Source organism: Gymnogyps californianus, chromosome 15 (assembly GCF_018139145.2).
Source record: "Gymnogyps californianus isolate 813 chromosome 15, ASM1813914v2, whole genome shotgun sequence".
Lineage (NCBI taxonomy): Eukaryota > Metazoa > Chordata > Aves > Accipitriformes > Cathartidae > Gymnogyps > Gymnogyps californianus.
The window spans coordinates 15556354-15577300 of NC_059485.1; the positions used below are offsets into that span (position 1 = coordinate 15556354).

General features: G+C 34.6%; 1 protein-coding gene across 1 annotated transcript in view; it reads right to left on the reverse strand.

Moving 5' to 3' along the window:
• RBFOX1 (RNA binding fox-1 homolog 1) overlaps positions 1–20947 on the reverse strand; it is a 1343363-nt gene that overhangs the window by 617498 nt on the left and 704918 nt on the right. The window contains exon 5 of the mRNA XM_050906339.1: positions 5281–5328. Within this exon, the coding sequence (XP_050762296.1) occupies positions 5281–5328 (48 nt within the window). The remainder of the gene's footprint in view (positions 1–5280; positions 5329–20947) is intronic.

A 20947-nucleotide genomic window follows, 5' to 3' on the forward strand; every position in this document is an offset into this window, starting at 1 on the left:
AACATTCCTAGCATAGCAAAAACTAGCTGAAACAAAGTTATCCAGCACAGAAAGGTCATAATAAGTTAACTTTCCATTTAGTTTTCCGTGTCTCAGTTTTCCATTTCAGATGGAAATATAACAAAAGGGAGGTTGGGGAGTAAGGGGAAGATAACTTCATATCAGAGTTTTGGTTTCACACCATCGCCATGAATTAATTTGATGATACGACAAAGGCAATTGCAGAGTAAAACAAGGTATTCCCTTTGTGCTCTGTTCAGACCTCAAAGATGGAGCAGGAAAGGGAGAAATCTTATTTCCAGTTTCTTTTTTTTGTATTTTTGAAGATTCCTGTTCTATGCAAGTCCCATATAAGCACATTAAAAAAAAAAAAAAAAAAAAAAAGGAAATTGTTCAGACCAAAAAAAGATGTGAACTGAGATTAAACAAAAGATGAGGAAGATTTATCAGGGGCAGGTTTTTTATGTAATGGGAGGTGATGAAACTGCTCTAAGAGCAACAACAACAACAACAACAAAAGGCTTTACATATTAGCAGTCTTTTTACAGTGGAGACTGAGACTAGAGTTTGGTTATATCAAATGGAAGAGAAGACTAAAAGAATCCACATGGTCTCTCTCGGCAAAATGGCCAATACCCTTATTAATTCCCTTCAACCACAACTATTTAGTTTGCCCCCAACACACACAGTTATATATGAAAACATGGGTAGAAGAAAAAAAAACAAACCAACTGTCATCACCTTTGCAAGACCAAAGCCTCGAGCTGAAAAACATCACAGGCTTTGAAATTATGACTCAAATGCCCAAACATCACGTGACTAGCTTCAGAAAGCAATGTACTTTTACAAAAATCACACTTTGTAGGGTTTTAACAGCTTGCTTTCTGTGAAAATGTAAGGGTAATGTTTCTACCTATGTTTCTTTGAAAAGGAAAGCTGAGACATTTCTATGATCACATGATTCATTAAACATCAAATATTGTGATGTTCAGAATGAAGGTATGAGATCAAAACAAAAAAAGGGCTGGGTGTGACAAACACAGAACAGAACACCGATTAGGTAGGAAATGAGTCGTACATACACTTATGGGTCCACTGCTGGCAATGGTAAATGCAATTTAGTAATGCATAATAATATAGGCCAGTTACAGCAGACTGTTGATTACTTGTCACCTGTTATTCTCAAACCTGAGGGCTTTTATCCTTGCAGAAAATATAAGTAGAATCTTACATAAAAAGGTCAGTTGAAGTAACAATGGAAGGAGAGACAGATCATAGTGATAAAATGGTCAGGATATTTAAACAGTATTTTTTCATTTATAGAATAATAGATTTCAAAATAATAATTACAGTTATTAAATTTGAGTTTGCCTTCAAGGCAACGCTTTAGCCACTGTTACATAAACTTCTACTTCAGAAGTTAGAGATTAAGAAACTTCAGGAAAAAAGATCGCAAGAAAAGGCACCTTGCAGTTTTATATTTTGTTGTTAACTGGGAAAATTTTCCATTAATTACTAATGTTATAGTACACTAGTAGTATATTTCATTATGGAAGTGCAAATTATTAGATACCAATGATGCATGTCCTAATTGCAGTAGTTTGTCTTGATTTCAAAATACATGAAATAAAAATATTTATTTACAATGTTTCAGGTTCTATGAATTACATTAAGTTCCTAACTTGTGCTTTCAATAAACATGAAACAATACATCATTAAAGACTGATGTATCTTTATTTGATGATCACTGCATAGGTCACTGGTAATCTATATCCTTGGACTGTAAAGTAAATCTGCCACTTAAGCTCGATGGAAGCTTCAGAAACACAGAGAAAAGATGAAACATATCATGTAACAACAACAACAGGTATTTATTACATTTCTGTTCTTTCTAAATGCTTCAACAAATTAACAAAATGAAGAACATAAATTTAGGGGTTTGCTAGACAATTTTTATGTTAATTCCAGTTTCTGCATTTGAAAGCCAGAGCACTGAATAGATTGTCATTGCTGTTGGATAAAAATTGTACTTTTAGCAAGTCAAAAACCAAACCATAACCCAAAACCTAGCAAACCTCATGTCTGTTGTTATTACTTCAGCGATTAGTGAGGCAAGATCACAAAGAGTCTGTAAACCTGAAGACGTGTCTGTATGCATCAGTAGTTATAGTCAAAAGGATGAGAAAGGATGAGAAATTCATAGCACTCAGCACTGCAATGTTGACAATCTCCAGATCTCCAGCTCTTCAACCTTAATGATACATTAAGAGAGAGACGAGAGAGACTCTCTAGGTTTCACAGTAAGCTTGGAGACCCTGTGATTCTCACCTCACCTTCATACCATTGCTTCTAAGAGCAAGAAGGGAGAGGGAAGTGAGCACAACAGGCCAGCGAAGCAATAAAGCATAGGATAACATGGGAATCTCATGCTCTTTCATTTCACTTCACTTCCTCAGTCCTAGGGCCTGGGTTGTCTCAGAAAAAGTCAGATCACATATTCTGCACCGGATGAGGTGCCCCTTTCTGGGGTCAGACAGCTGGGTTAGTCTTGATAGCCTGAGTCACTGAAGAAAGATGGCTCCTTAGGAAACCACTCAAACTCAGAGCAATCACTGAGGCCAAGACAAAGTATCAGATATACAGCTCCTGTAATTTATACTGAGGTAGAAATCATCATATCATAAAACAATGAAAAAAACCCCAGTTTACTGGCAACAGGCTGGTACATCTGCTAGATAAAAGGAAAGTTGCAATAAAAGGAAAAAGAAATACAACACATACATTAATAAGACTGCAGTCCAAAGCTTATCAGGCTCTTCACAACTTGTCCCATTATTCAAGCAATAAAAAGAACCTTTGGTTGTGCAGTTTTAGTCGCTGCTACCCACACCAAAAGAGTCAGATCTTGGTGTTTAGAAATAAGGTCCCAAATTGCATTTTAGCATACTATAAAACAACATGTACCTAAACTTAAACACCTAGACAGTTTCATAAAAGCTAATGCTCAGAACCTGAAGCCTAAATGGCCTGAGTTTCACAGTAATGAGTACCAGCTAATGTTAGAGATTTTAAATTACATGTCATGCGCTCGATGCTTTCACAAACTCAGTTACTACTTGACACTAGACACTACACAGATTTAGTAATCCAGAACTGGATTCTAGCTCCAAATTTTAAAATTTCAGTAGAAATGTATTTAAAAAAAAAACCCAGCTCACTCTTTTTAGTGAGAAAATACTTTAAAACTGGATTGATATTTATTTCTGACAATTTAAATTTTTTAAATTGAATATACTTCTATGTGAAGCCTTTCTTTCTTGGTTAGTTTTTAGCATGAACACATTAACCAGGTTAATTTTGATTCAGCTCACTATGCGTCTGCAAAATGCTTGAGAAAAAAAATGGAAGGAACTGCACAAGAAATGAGGAAGCATTATTTGTCACTAGTTCACACTTAATGCTGCCTAGAAAAGGAAGCAGAAATAGAAAGCAGGAGAATTCAGAAATTTTACAAAAAACTAAAATGGAAGATATTAACATAGGAGAATAGGGTTTATGGAAGGTATAACATCAGTAACAGAAAAAAGCAGGAAAGCAAGAACGCTTTGGTTTGTTAATATGCTTTTAAAAACAACAACAACAAAAACTCTAAACCTCCCAGAGAACTGAAAAAGCATTAGGAGTGTAAATAACAAAGACAATTCCTTAAATTTAATGCACAGGAAAATGTTTCGACTCTGAAAACAATACAGCAAAGTTACTGTTCCTATTGACATAAATTTTGTAGTCCCTTACTAACATAAAGCATTGTTAAACATATCATTACAGTATTTTTGAGCCTTGTGATAAAGCTGATATGGTTTCTAAATTTAAAAAAAAATTCTGCTATATTGGCTTACTGTCCTTGTAATTGTCCTACAATAAGCTAGTTCTATTACACTGATACACATCAGAGTAAAACATTCAGTGCTGACTTAATTTAAATGCAAGAAATTCAACCTGTCTTAGTATAGAGGACTTCAACAATCTGATAGTAGTAACAGCTGCTTGGTATCCAAGATGTAGCATACTTTCTCATCTAGTTACATTCACAGTTTAGTATCTTAATTGAATTCTTAATATGTTTCTGTATAGCTCAAAATAATTCCCTCACTTCATTCCTGAAAATGTTGAAAATCACTGAAATTCTGAAGAACCTTTATCACATATCTCAATAAAGCAAATGAATTGTGTTTTCCTGCACTAACTTGAACAGCATTTTATATCGGACATGTATGACATTGTTTTATAAAATTTGAGCTATCATGAACAACTAAAGTGCATTTGGTATAATGCTGTTTAATAAAACCTCATTTTTATAGCAAAAAGTACTCGACTGCTATTTTTAAAAAAAGTAGGAGCTGCTGAATGCTCATAGGAAGATGTACTAGCCAAAAGAAGTTAAAAAAACAACAAAAAAACTTCTGGAAAGTTGAGTAATAGAACATTGGTATCACACATTATAGCACAGTTAAACTAATGCTAAATTAAGCATAAAGACCTACTGTTTCAAAACATAAATTGAGAACATGATGCTGTTAGTGCTATAAGACAGCTTTCTGCATTGCTCATTTTAGAGTGGAAACTCATAGTACTTCAATTTAAGAATTCCTTCTAAAAATGTAACTTTATTCAAGTATATTCAAACATACATGCCATAGCTTTTTCTTTTAAACAGTATGTTAACAAGGTGAAGAACACAACTGAAAACATATTTTATACTTGTTCACAGAAAATAAAATTGGAAATAACATAAACTTTTTTTAAGCATCAACCATTTAGAAGGAAAAAAAACCAGTATCAAAGATACTGTTTATAAAGCAAGAAAAAGCAGTCCTTATCTTGCTATTTTACACATATTTAATATGGTATGCCAACATTAACATGAAAGACATGACAATAATTTTGCTAATAATGGAAATTAAGAACAGGAAGTGCAATTGCCTTTTAAACCATTCATAATTTAAGGAAATGAAGATTATAATTCCCTTCTAAACAAGCAGTTACTCCAATTTCTAACAGAAGTATATTCAATAGAGTAAGACTATTTTGTCACCATTAAGGTTAAAATACAACATTAGAAAAGTTATTGTTAGAAAACTTTATAAAATGTACACACATAAAACACCATAAAATAATTTCACATAGTTAACTGAATTAAAAAAAAAAAAAAAATCAACCAAACAAAAAACCCCACTTAGTAGAGTTGCCTGACAAATTCCATTAAAACAAGCTACTTACTTTTCTGTCCTCAGTTTCTACACAGGAACTGCACTCTGCTTTAGTATCCTGAAAAGACAAACAGAGAAGACTATGACACAAAGCATATTGACCAGAGTTGTGGGAAGAACTCAGCATGAAGAAGGGGCATCAAAACCTGAAAAGTGGGTTTCTCAACCTATTACACTTTACTGAACTGTTATTTTTGTATATATAGTATATTTAAATGTACAATGTATGGCTTTAAGTAAGGTTTATTAAACTCCATTACAAGCATAAACTTTAAGACAGGATTGAAACATCACAAAAAACCAAACTTATTTCAATACAGTGTAGCCAGCTCATGACAAAAATATGATGCCTGCTTTATAGTACGTTTGCTTTTTCTAGTTGTGTCTTGAGGAAAATATAATTGCTTGCTCACTCCTTTTTTCACATTAGTGATGGTAGCTTAAAAAAATAGAGGTAAGCTTAAGAGGAAACAACTGCTCAAACTTTTGCCTGTTGTCAAGAGTGCTAACTAGGACTTGATATGTTGCAGATATTTGTGTCTGAACCTCATTGCAACATGCAAGAATAATCAAGCATCTATTTAATATAAGTATGTGTATATACATATACATGTATACACACACATATATTTTGGACTTATGTTTTCTTCAGGAGTCAAACAATAATCTTAAACCTAATGACACCTAACATGTTCCTTTTTCTCCTAAGGTACTTTGACTCTCATTGAACCTTTGGATTTTTGCCAGCAGACCTGAAGACATGCAGAAGTAATCATTATCACAAAAATTATAGTCTGAAAGGCATTTATTTCTTCATATTATCCCTTTGTACAACAAGTTACTATCGGAAACTGAGTAAGCCAAATATAGTTCAAGTCAGTAAACTGTAGACAAGTGACCTATTATGATTTTTCTTTTGTTTTCAACTCTGCTTTTCTAGTGAGGGTATTCTTGGAAGCTAATTTTGCTTACATACTGCAACTTCAGAGATTTCTATTGGAAAAAAATGACATACAGGTAAGGGACAACTTTTTGTTAAATGTAAGTCCTTCCCCGGCCTCTCACTGAAGCTAGAAATACTCTCATCAGATTTTAGATCATTGGCTAGAGTTACTTGCTACATAAATCCCAAACTACAAATTTAAGGCTGATAGCTAATAGCAGCTCCTATTAAAAATGAAAACAAGTATAAAATAAAGAAGTTATGTTTCTTCAACACTATGCCCATTCATCTTAAATGAAGGACTGGTATTATTTCAATGCCAAAGACTTCTTACCTAAGCCATATACCCATAAAAGATTTAAAAAAATGAAATAATTCAATCAACTAAGATGAATCGAGGTTTCCTGAAAAAAATATTTTTATTCACAGCAAGATATATTAAAGATGTTTTCATTAGACATATCAAGTTCTCTGTCACTTCTTAAGCAGCATATTTGCAACAACAATCTTTATTATTCTAGTTAGTTTCATATATGAATCAGTACCTCAAATACTCCTTATATTCAAAATACTTTTCATGGGGAACCAGACTGTACTTTGTGGAATGCAACACTCAAAAATTTTCTTTCAAGTGTGACTTACTGGCAGCCAGTCTCTCACCATGTCTCTCCTCCCATTTGGTGGATAAGGAAATACTATCTCTGCCTACAGGCTGACTTCCTGAGGTTGTTTGTATATTTACATTCAGGTTTTTTTGGTGAGAGAGTGAGGAAAAAAGCTCAGCTTTTAAAAAGAATTCAAACTTCATTAGCACCAGTGCTCTTCACCTGCTAGGTATGCCCTAAGTCACCTGTCCTGGTTTCGGCTGGGACAGAGTTAATTTTCTTTTTAGTAGCTGGTACAGTGCTGTGTTTTGGATTTAGTGTGAGAATGATGTTGATAACACACTGATGTTTTAGTTGTTGCTAAGTAGCACTTGTCCTAAGTCAAGGACTTTTCAGCTTCCCATGCTCTGCCAGCAAGCAGGTGTGCAAGGAGCTGGGAGGGAGCACAGCCGGGGCAGCTGACCCGAACTAGCCAAAGGGATATTCCATACCATGGAACCTCATGCCCAGTATATAAACAGGGGGGAGTTGGCTGGGAGGTGCGGATCGGGAACTAACTGGGCATTGGTCAGTGAGCAATTGCATTGTGCATCACTGGTTTTTTCCTCCCCCCCCCCCCCCCTTTTTTTTGTTGCATTCCTTTTCATTACTATTATTATTATATTTCATTTTACTATTGTTAGTATTATATTTTACTTTAGTTATTAAATTGTTCTTATCTCAACCCACGAGTTTTACTTTTTTTTCCCTTTGCTTTCCTCCTCCTCACCCCACTGAGAGGGGGAGGGGGAAACGGCTGTGTGGTGCTGAGTTGCTGACTGGGGTTAAACCACGACATCACCTTTTGGAAATAATGGAATGTTCTTTAACATATTTATTGGTTAATCAAAAATGAATCATATCTTTTCATATTACCAAGGACAAGGGTGGCTCTATCTCACATATTGACCTAAATTAACTAAATACAGAATAAAGTAGCTCCTACCAAATTCTAGTCATAGCTATTACAAACTCTCACTATGATGAATATACCTTGTTCATGACCTAACAGTACTCTGATCCCTTCCGCTGTCTATAGAAGATTTTAGTTCGCTATTTTGCCACTATCATTTCCCATTAAAAGCAATTTCTAAGAAACCTAAGTTCATAAACATTCATTACTCAATGTGAATTAAAAATGCAGCTTTACCTGGATAAAACAAAAACCACCTTCCTCCCAGCACAGTTTATCTTACATGGTTGTCTGCAACCAGTAAGGCAAAAGGTACAAATTAAGCCTGCAGCCCAGCTGAAAACAGTTGAGGCCAACCCAGCTGAGACTCTCAATGCTGCAATCAGGAATTAAAGAGACAATGTGCCTGGAAGTTAACTGATACCGGCCATAAGGAAAAGATACAGGCTGAAAATCAAATTATATAATTTCTATTCTGTGTTTTATCCCTGAACTTCATACAATCACTTCATCTTGTAGTGTTTGGTTTTCAATCTAAAGATATGGAAAGAGAATCTTACAAATCGACCACTGCACCATTAGCAATGAAAACTACATATGTATGGTTTCAATATTACTGGATATTGAAGCCAGCAAGAAAGAGTGGTATTGGGTTATCTTTGAAATTATGTAAAGTCAGATTTGGGTAAAGAAATAGCTATATGTCTTCAAGAGCAGAGACCTGAATTTGGACTTCTGCACAAGGACAAGAAAAAAAAAAGTCAGGGTCCATTGTTATTTTATTGTTTCTGGTATTCCAAATATTGATTTTAAAATATTGCTTAAATAATTTTTGACACACTTGCTTTAGGTACATTATCAGGTAATAACCTGGGCTGTAACAACCATTTAATATGTAATACCATACAAAGCCTGACTTCCTGAACAGGATTTTTCTTTACCAATGGGTGAAATCCTCACAAATGCATATACTCTAATAAAGTACAACTAAGCATACTGACGGGTTACCTAAAGGTGGTCTGAAGTAGAATTCAAGAATCCTCAGTCCAAAGGGGCTAAACCAGTTGGAAGGAGTTAAAAACGTGAACTGTAAAAATCTGTGCAGTAGGTGAAGAAGAAATAATAGGAGACAATCAATGAGTCTCTTCTAAATCAATAATTTGCAAATTTATTAGCTGAATAATGAATTGTAATTTGCAACAGGTTTATATTTAAAAACAATAGTAATAGTTCATCACTTCTGCAGAAACAGTTACAGGAGTTGCTTGTGCATCTGATGTCTATAGAAAGTCTATGATGAAGTCTTTTTGGAAGAAAAGCAGTCAACTAATTTGTTACTAACTGTAACTAAACTCAGAATTAATCTTTGAGTGACAGAGTATTTCATGTTAGGGACGTGCATGCATATCTTAACCTTTAATTGCCCAAGCAAAACAAACCAATTTTTCTGAAACAACTAGTATTATAATTCTTTAAACCAGTGAAGTTACTGGCTTAATCAAATATATGTTTAAATATAAATATTTGAGTATACATCATCTACATCCTAGATATACCTCTTTTAAAGAAAAAATGTACACAGAAGCTAAGCTTTAAAAAAAGCATCAAAATGAACCATCTGTCAAATCTCAGAGCAAGAAGGGAAGAAATCAGAATGTTCTTCTCTGGGAGACATCTGTGCTACTTTTTATAAGCGCAAAACGACAAAGTGCTGTCATTTTAGTATGTGTATTGCAAACTTCCTAACCGTATGAATTACTTGAGATTAAGAAGTACCATTGCTGTAAAGCAAGTGTAAAATCCTATAGATTTGAACAACGCATCAGCCACTTTCTTTAACTTTGTTACATCACAAAAAAGAAGTTAAAAACCAGCAAAATCTGTTCCTCCTGAAGAATTATTATTTTAGACAAATTATATAATGATAGAATACTTCATAGGATGTTTCATGGGAAAGATGGAAAGAATGAATTACAGACATACCCTGCCACTAAGGTAGAAAACCCTCTCATCCATTTCAGTTTAAAACCAACACAATTCCTTTTTTTCTCTAGGTGTCACTGCAAAACAGCCAATTAAATTATATTATAAACATTTTTTATGTGGCAGTACAAAAGAAAATTGCCTTTTTTGTCTGTTATGTTGGGTAGCAGCAACAAGGAAACAAAGGAAGGTTTTATGCAGAACATCAGGAGCAACACAGGACAAACACAACTTTTAAGAGTTGAACAAAGTGCCATAAGGGACACTGCCACATATATTTAATGCTAGAATTGCATTAACTGAGATGGTGAAACTATGCTCACCTCTGTGTTCGCAGGCATACAGTTCTGAAAGGTAGTCTTTAAATGTTCCTACTGAAATTTAGTCACCTTAGTGACCAACTAGTATTAAATTTATGGTTGTATTGAGTACTATGGCTTACCAGATAGAAAAGTGAGACCAAGAGGTACAATTCTTTCAGTGCTAGTTTGGAGACAACCAATGATTTAGATAACTTGACAGCACGATCTACTGCAAGCGCATAGTATAGAATACATCAGATATGACACCCATTTTACTCCTGAGAAGGCTCCCTTTCCTCATCCCAATTTTGCTCTGTTTGATCATTCGTATGTTTCAGGGATTTTGAAGTTTAATATGCTAAGCCCTTGGGAAACATATCTACCACCTTCATCCGATGTTAGCATTATACAAATGTTACTGAACAGAAGTAAAAGAAAACCTCTAGAAAGTAAAAGTACTCATTAGTGGTAGCATGACGCTGCATGACATTTTGGCTTTAGGATGCAGTAGAAACCTCCATACACTTTATTTCACATAGCTTCTATAATTCTACATTTAATTTTACTTCTTGAAACGCAAATAGAAATATTGAAATCAATATCCTCAAGTAGCCATTAGTCATGCTAACATAACTAACACCTGTACATGGCTGTGTACTTTATCACATATTTTTCAGTTTGTTATCTTCCTGCTATCCAAAACCTATTTCCTCTACTTCCCTCTCATCATAACAGAGAATACCAGAAACAAAACAAACAAACAAACAAACCAACCAACCCCAAGAAATAAGCAAACTCTGCAGGCTAAGAAACTTTAGAAAAGTTATTTGAATTTCTAACATCTTTTCTTTTTCATGTGAAAGTAATGAAATACAAAAGGCAAACAGAATTCCTATGTACACATACTACTCCCATGGCCTGTATCAGAAGGAGGAAAGATGAGACTCTGGAAGTTATTCAGGTATTCCCTCAATTGTTTTTGTCTGTCATATCAAGAATGGTCAGTAGGTGGAAGCAAATAACCTTGTAAAATCTTGTTCAACTTCCCTATGAAAGAAATCTATTGCAGTGACCAGGTTGGTCAGGTATGTTACACGTATCCTTGGCATCCCAACAACTGCTAACACAAATTATGTCTTTTCTTCACAACACTGGTTTCCAATTTAATAAAAAGCCTGTAGATTTAGAAATAAAAGGGTTGGTTCTTTTCCAGGTTTAAAATTTTTAAAAGTGAAACGGATTCCTTTTAATGACTAAAGCATATATAAAGGTAACCTGATGTTAAACAAAACAAGAATATATATATAGATATATGAAATTAAAAACTACACAGTCAAATTCTAGGTTACTGATTTTTCTGGATATTTTTATTAAGTGCTTAAATATATCAAAGCCCTGAATTATTGAGGAAAATACTTAATCTTTTTCACTATCCATTAAATATTATATTTCATTATTGCTGCTAACAAACAGGCTGCCAGCAGAAGAATTCATTTGAATTTCATATTAGTTCTATTTTATCCATCCCAGAGAACAAATTAACCACACAGTAATACTTACTGAAGAAGAAAATAAATGAAAAATGAAACCTTAGAATGTGACATTCAAGTCTTTACTAAGTTTGACCCCAGCAACTGAAGGACGTGTGCAGAAGCCTCATCAAATTAAGAAACCAATTCCAGGATTTCAATGGCTTCAACAGTTGCAATGTCAAAGATGTAAGAAAAGAGCTTTATTTATGAAAGCAATAGCTTCATCTCTATTTACTAACATTTCTGGACCAACAGAGGTTTGTGTCTACAAGCTACAAGCACCAACCAGGAGAAGACTGGGTCATCTGCATCTTTTTCTGTTGCCTCAGGGCAGCCTCAGGGCTGTTTGTCTAGAGTCAAAAAGGATATCCATCTGATCAGGGATTTAAAATCAAGCTTCTCAAGACTTTGGGGAGCTTACTTGTCTTGTTTCTAGCTAAAAGTAGACAGACTTTAAAAGGAAGGTTTACAAGACTCTTGGAAACTGAACTGACAAATTTTATAAAAAAAAAAAAAATTGCTGCTTGTAAAAATACTGCTGTATTTTTAATGTAGATTTGAAGGGACTCTTGTGTGTGCCCTCCCACACATCCACCCACCATCCGGCTGTGTAAGTGGATACCCAATCTCTTCTTTCTTCTGATTCTAGTGTTTTGCTTATGTTCATTTACAATTTTCAAGGCTATTTACAAGTTTTCAAAGCTGAAAACTTTAGTAATGAAAAAAGTCAAGCTTTTTTTGGAAAAAAAGACTTATTTGAGGGAACAGGTACTGCTTGCTGATAAAGCTTTACGGACTGGAGTATATGAAACTTTCCCACTTCTTTTCCTCTTCATTCTCTCACCTTTATGAGTTACTTGTCCTTTTCTTAAATACACTCTAAATACTTCGAGATGCAAAGACACATCTCTCCACAGCACAGAAAGCAAGCCTTTGTGTGCCTCACAACTCACCTAATTTCTCCAAATATATGTTTTCATTAGTCCAATGATGCAAAATTACCTGAGTGTAAATCTTCTGCCTATGTCCTTAGATCATCACAACTGCACAAAACAACATAAAAAATATGTAGCATTTTCAGAAAAGATGTATATAATTTTAAGACATGAATCTATCATGTAGAAGTATCTAGCTGTATCTATAGGAATTTGCTGTTGAAGCCTAGAAAAATACCAGGTTAAGACTTAATTTGGGAGCTAGGAAATATTTAATTTTCAAAGATGGCAATACAAACCTACGCTAAAGTTATCAGCTTGAACAGCACAAAAACATTTAAGTTTCCTATATATAACATCATTTTGATCTACAGGTCAAATCTGAAACTCCTTTTCTATATGGCCCTCTATTTTCAAGGCTGAAAGTTGCCATGTGCAATTCAAAGAGCAATACAGTTGCATCTGAATCCATCTCAGTTCAGATGCAAACTGGGAAAATACATGCAAATTCACTTTTCTAGTTAGCGTGCAATTTTCCAAAGAATCCTTTGAAAATCTCATTACACCTCATTTTTAACTAATTTGGAAAAAAAGTGTCACTTCAGGAGCAAAGTCATGTTAACCACCATCACAAGAATTTTCAAAACTGTAAATTTTAACAGTTTTAAACTGTTAAAACTGAATTTTTAAACTGTAAACGCTATTTATCTAATAATATCCCCTTAGCTGTCAAGTAGATCAACAGCCACATAAATATTAGTTTATTTTAAGCCACTGAAATCTAGGTGATCAATACATATTCCTGACAAATCCAAAATAAGAGTTGTTGACAAAGCTGCCAGTGTGGTTTCAACACAGACTACACACTAGGTAAGCTGGGTAAGATGGCAACTGGCAATATATACCCAAAGTGCGGATGCAACTTTCATAGAAAGCAATCTAATTTGACAGTTTATGTTTTCAGATTAACAACAGCATAAGAGGACAACTGTATTCCTGGAGAAATTTATCTTTTTTAGCCTGGTTTCCTAAAGGAAACAAGTATATAAAATTACTTTGTACCTCAAGAACCTCAACATCTTTAGAATGTATTTATTAAGTTCAGCCACATTTGACAGGGAAATAGAAGCCCCAAGAGTTATTATGTTCCTGTATTTTTCATAAATTAGTGGCTGAGTAAAAGGAAAAGACCAAACATTACTTGCAAAACCAGCCACTACACCAGCTGTTAAAAGACCTCAGAGAGCTGAGGATGCTGAGATGGGGACGACTCACTACATGAAGTCAAGATACTAAAGTGGCCGCTAGGAAGGAGCCCATGTTTTTCGAGTGAGGACTGTGAGGACACAGGGTACAAATCTGTAATAAAACTATTTCAGTTAAGTCCACTGTTCACAGACATAACTTGCTTCAGGATTGAAGAAGATTTTTGTTGAAGTTTCTAACAGAGTTCATTCATTTTTGGGCTACCTACTGACAAAAAGTAAACAAATTTTAACTGAGATAGTGAATTTTCAAGCTTACACAGTGACAGGAAAGAAATTTCTTAATGAAAGAAGGTGTATGATGACTGCAGTATTAAGAAAGTAGGTGCCCATGAAAATTAAGGCTCTGTGAAAATGTATTTTCTTTGATATTACACTAAACTTTTGATTCAGTCACAAAAGATTGAGTTTTATGCTTTTAATATATATTCATAAAATATGGCTATTTCCAAGCAGTAAAACCAGTTACATTCATAATAAACTGGTTATGTATTCACTATGGTTTTTTGAGCAAAAAAGCAAAACAGAACTTCATATTGGAATCAAGGCTTCACTACATAAACAACCCACAAGTATTCTCACTTCTACCATTCCGATTCTCTCCCCCATCCCACTGAGGGGGAGTGAGCAAGCAGCTGGGTGGTGCTTAGCTGCCTACTGGGGTTAATCCACAACAATGAGAAATTTATTATTTTTCAGCTTCTACCTATTCACAAGTGTGACAGGTAGTCAGGTCACAAAGTATTTGGTGCTCACTACCTGGAAACTTATTTCAACTTCCTGGCATACCTCTGCATCATTACACTAATAGGAACGTGGTAACCAGGCTTGAGTGAAGACTGTAACCAAAGGACTATTTTTATCATGAGCAAATTAAAAAGAAGCTCTGATGACGACAGCTGTTGCTTTAACATCCAAGAGAAATAAAGAATTTAGCTAGAGCCTCAGGCGGCAAGCTTGTATAATTTAGAACGGCCACAGCTTTGAGTTGTTTTCTTATCAACCAATAGTCAGACTTTTTTGTTATTGTTGGCAAGAAGAAAGTGACTGAGATGCGATTCCTTCTTCTATGCCCAGCGTAGGGTATATAAGACCAGTTTCCTTTGAAATACCTGCCAAGCTATACTGTGATGAAGACATCAGAACCCATTTCTTTTCCAAATGTTTTTAGGAACCTCATAGTTAAAAAGACACTGGTCACATAAGAGCCCTGAAAGGCTGCTGAGTAACACTCATTCACATTGCACAAACAAAGAAGCTGAGACAGCCCATAAGTGAAGCCTGCTAAGGAAAACAAGCAGAGACAAATATCAGTGGCATGGATGTGTTGCTGCTCAAAAATGATCAGCACCCAAGATCCCCAGCACATGCTCTTCTCCTGAATGAGGGTGCTGGAATCCAAAATGTTTACTTTTCATTTAAGTGTCTCAGTATCAACATACATGTACTTTTGAAATAAGTATACAGAAGATACAGAGGATTGTTCCTTCTACTTTTTCTTGGCTATTTTTCCCCCAAACAGATGCTTCGGCCTATATCAGCACTAAAGTGCTAAGAACAGGTTCACTGAGAACAAATGTCCCTGGCATCTTTTTGCAAAAGAATGACTCTGTCTTGGTACTGGTCAAGAGACACATCACACAGTAGCAAAATAAAAGAAAAGAAAAAAACCAAACCAAAAAAAACCGCAAGGCCCCTTCACCCCACCAAAACCCCTCTCTTCAATTGTGACCATAGATTTGGGGGTTTTGTGTATGGATTAATGTGCACTGAGGAATTAACCTTCTTTTTAAACAAGGAATATTGATTACTTAGTTGTAATAAATACTTCGTAATGTGTAATAATTCAATGTGTTTTTTTAAAATTGGAGTGCAGATAATCTCTCCACGTAATACTGTATAGTATGTGAACATATTTCAGTATACAACTGAAATATAATAGCTACTGTATTTGTTTTAAAACTGATTTCACTGTACATACAGACTGGCAATTTTTTTTCCCCCCATAGGTGTGGATGAAAGATTAATGCATAAAATTAGCTACGGCATTTGGAAGAGAGAGATGCCAAAATAATCTTAAGACAAAAGGTCAGTGTAACAAGAAGTTAATGTACAAATGGATTTGGATCCATCAAAAAATAAGAAAATTAATTTCTTCTTCCTTTTCTTAAACTAGTGGAGAAATGAAAGGAACAACCTAGCCATCTAAATGCAATTTTTCTAAGGTTATCATCTTTATTAGTCTCATAATCTGCAATTTCTCACTCACTAGACAGGTTAAGTCATCTATTCAATGGAGAAAATCCAGTAGGAATGAGGCATCAAGCATCATACTATGAATTTTAGCAACTGTACAGGAATAAAACCTCAAATGAACCTCCATAGCTCTCATTTCCCCTCATGTCTAAACACAAAGCTTTTCTACTTAAATACACCAATCATGAGCTGAGCCTTCAGTTTTAGGCTGCAGGCTCTCTACCATACTGGATAAGGTACGAAAGTTCATCTACCTTAAAACCCTGTCTCGCACTGAGCACCTATACTGTCTCTGGGGCACTGATCGCTAAGACCATTCTTTGACTTCTGAAGGACTGAATCAGAGCCCTAGGAATGGAGTAATAAAGAAGTGAGACACTCAGAAAGTAGTCTGTAGCAAAAGCTTAGGGAAGCTGTATAATGTCTTGTGCACAAACTATGCTTTGTATACACAACACATGTATACACACCAGTACTGTTCCACCTCAGAACCCTGTGTATGAAGCCTGATGTATGGTAACTAGGTTCTAAAAACCAGCAGTTGAGGTATACTCTGAGCTAGAAGCTGTTTTCAGGCCATTTAATAACCATGAGATTTTCACCTTATAAACTCATCCATTCTGTTTCTGAAACTCGTCATACTTTTGGCCACTGAAATATCCCATTGCAATTCCACACTTTCATTACACATTATATGGAAAAAGGCACCCTTTTGTTTGGTTTTAATTTGCTAATCAAAATTTGATTGGATGTCAACAGTTCTTCTCACCAGTAAAAAAGTGAATAATTACATCGGTGTTTAAAATGCTTTAGAGAGGTGTCTCTCTCAAATGTTAGAATTCATACCAACATGTACCTCTCAATCCTAAGGAGGATCCTCCATCTTTTTGGTAGTAACCTTCAACTATTTGACACCTGATAAAATTTGAATGTTCCAGTTTAATTAATAAAGTACATGATGTGTTGACCCAGAGAAAAAAGGATGCTGTATTTATTTCAAACTTCTATTTAAAAGATTACCTTACCAAATCTGATGGCATTATTGTTTAAAAAAAAGATCTGCAGAAAATAAAGGATTGCATATTCTGAAATGCCAACTCAGCACAGCCAAAGGAATCTGAGGGACACAAAGTACATCAGAGCTTTGATCACCCACCTCCTAACTCCATATTACATTTTCTATATGTTCTTTCTTATATGTTCTTTCTATAATGTTATAGGCTAAATACGCAACTCTGTGCTTTTTATAAAGTTTTACTTCCAGTTTAATCAAGTTACCCAAGCATGAATACTGAATAGTATCTATGCGGCACAATTTAAAACAAAGTAAAATAGAGCCAGTAGATCAGTTTCAAGAGCTAAAAAATTGATTACATCAAAAACAATTTTTGATGAAGCACAAATGGCACTGTTCCTGAATTCAGAACATTTCCTTGATCAATTATTTTCAACCCAGGGTAAGTATAACTGCACACATTTCCCTTAAACTAAGAAGTTGTTAGAATCGCATTATAGCAGAAAAATATATTTCTCCCTCTTTCTGTAGAAACCAGGTTAATACACTTTTATTTGACCTGGTAAATTTTTTAAATTACTTTTTGGCAAGACCAATTTAAAATTTATGACCTTAATATACTGAAACTTTTCTTTAAAGACTGAACACAAATTCTGAACCTTAGAGAAAAAAATCCACAACTTCTCTATGGAACCTTAGTTTTAGCAGCTTCGGCTAATCAATCCTACTATAATTTAACCCAAGATGGCTATACAGAACATAGGCTGACAGGTGATATATGCTTCCTATTTTGCTCTTCATATAACCATTAACAATAACTACAATAGAGCACATGAATGATAAAGACCAGATACTCACTGAACTGTACAATCCAATACTCTTTACCAAGACGGGGGGTGGGGGTGGGCAGGGGTGGGGTGAGGGGTGGGGGATTCTATTAAAAAAATTGTGCCTCAACTAATACTACTATATATAGTTTGTCAACTTGGCAAACGATGTGCCCATAAGGTGTTTCTTTTTTTCTTTATCAACACAAGGATCTTACTAGGGGTAGCTCTAACTATAATAATTATTATTTTTTAAAATGAGTGAAAAGAATCACTGTTTTAATGTAAATAGTTTTCTAACTAATTGTGCTAAATAAGTGGAAAAAAAAATGTACAACCTGAATCAGAGAAAATGTTTCTTTAGTTGGTTTCCTGCCAATTAACCAGCTTCTGATTTTATTTATACAACGGTATCAAATTACAAACTCTCATAACAGCTGCACACTCATAAAACTTGCATATTTCTTTGCTTTTAAGGCAGATTTCAGGGCTGAAATCTTAACTATAACTTAAATGATAATCAAAGTTCCAGATCAAATTGTATCATCACTATATTGAAACAAGAAATGAGAGATCCCATGGTATTGCTGAGTTGTTTTAACTTTATCCAAGTGATCACTGTAATGTACTGATGTACTTTAATGTGCTGATCCAAAACACAAGGAATTAACATGAACGCATTGCATACACTTAGCAGATTAAGGTCCAGATTCTTTGTTACAGTAAGACCAAATGCTTAAATTTCCTCATTAAATGTGAAGAACAGTATTTTTTAAATATATTTTAACCCAGTATTATAAAACAGAGAGTGGTATTTTAACAATACATTCAGTAACATCAGCACTAAGCCCTCTAGGTCTCATTTGCTATAGCTACGCTTTTACCAGGTAAAAACAGGACTACAAGACCACTAATATATCCCCCGGAAGAAAATCATTATATATACACCCTTCTAAAACAGAAAGAAAAATACTATTATGTCTTGTCACAGCTGAACACAAACAAAAGAATTATAGTAGTATCTTCCACTAAAATAGAGCTGGTGTCCTTTAAAACATGTATACTTAAACACAAACATAATTAACTGCTTTTCAACACTCGCTGAAGACTGAAAGGATCCTAAATTGGCTTTAAGTGGTTAGAACAAAATATATTTTCATGAAAATGGAAAATACTAAGTGCATTTATAAGATAACTTAATTTGTTGGAAATTCTGATATTTTAGAAGAATTACGGGTGCATTAGTATAAAATTAGAAAAAAATACTTTTTTTGGTCACTGCTTTTATGTAGTCCTACTTTGAGGTTTTTGTTTAAAACATATGACAGTTTTGTATATAAAGGTTATCCTTAAAAACATGAGTCGCACAAACTCTCTCACGCATGATCTATTGTCTCATGAAAGAAGTGTTATAAATCCTAAAGTAAAAATAACGTAATTATTAAAGCAAAATAGAAAGTTGTTAGGATGACCAATGTTAACTGAAGGAATCCTGATAAAGACAGTTATTTTCCTTTGGAATTTCTGGAATGCTGTGGAATTGCAGTCATAATTGGTATATGTTTTAAAGGATACTTAGTAAAACTGATCGATAATGAAGAACTTTCAAGTAAAATAATCTAAGATCTGCTACCAGTTTTCTTTCCTTGTTTCTGTAGCTTTAAATTCCCACCAACTATAAAGTATTTCTTTTTGCTGCTTGTGAATTTTTGACTGCTTAAACTGATGAAATATGCAATTTCATCATTGTTTTTAATATGTTCAAAATAACATCTAAAACTGTGGCTAATTTCACAATACAAATACTGAAAATCATCATCATTTACACTGTAAATGCTCTTACTGAGCCTAATGATTATTAATGATGCAGCCAGAGAAATACAGTCTATAAAATTATGTGATGATATTTAGTAAATTATACCAGGTATTTTCCAACTACTAACATTTTGTTCACTACATCAGGCTGGAAAAATCCATTTCTTAACATGGTATAATGATACAGTAAAGCCAACATCAAGTTGATGTTCAAGAGATCGAAATAAGCTTCAGAAAGGCAGATCCAGTACAAGGTTTTCGACCGAATACCAGCTGAAGGCTGAGATTATGTATCAGAGCTACTCCACAAAATATTGTCTGTACTGGCCAATTCAGAATGCTAACATTTAAAATTTAATTAATGAATAAAGGTTCAAAAGACCAAGTCAGCCCATATCAAAATTATCAAAGACTCTAGAGGACTATAATCAAACAACGGATGAAGCATACGTGGATCTCCTTCTTTTGTCCTCAGACCTCCTGCAATGCTGAAAAAACTAAACAACAACAAAAAAGCACTTGCAAAATTAGCTACCCAAATGTGCATGTCTTTTGAAGGCTTCAGTTAACTATACTTTACATAATTCCCATCTGGTATCCTCAAAAGCAAAAATAACAGTATTCTCAGTTGTCACTCATGGCAACTACTTTATCAGCAACTGTCTGCTACTTTTAAAGAATTTCAAAGTGCAAAGGGAACTCCATAAAAAAAGAAAAGTACAGAGGGAGCTTTTGATCAGCAGGTTGATTTCTTCATATGCGAGACTAGTAAAGACCATGAAACATTTTTCAGAGTCTAAATCTGACTATAAAATTATCATGGATAATTCATGCACAATTCTGTAACTATATAAAAACTTACTCCAATACATATAATATCTAAACCCAATATTTAAATAACAGTACAGGGTAGAAGGAGGCGGTAATGACAGTAAGAGTGATAACAGCTACCAGTAAGAGTGATAACAGATGCAGAAACTCTAATATCCTGAATATGGAGCACACAGGGTATGTGACCGTGAGCCAAAAGCACAGACTGAGATAGTCACCAGGACAGAACGCGGAGGACAGAAAGCTGAGGTTTCTGTAGCCCAACATCTAGAAACGCCTTTCCCAGTCTAACTTCTTATTGCTCCAAGTTCATAAAGTACGTTCCATACAACTGAATTTGCAGGGAAGACCCTCAAAATTCAAGTCATACAAAGGATTTCTGACAGCTGAAAAGAAGCCTCAAAAACTGCATTTGC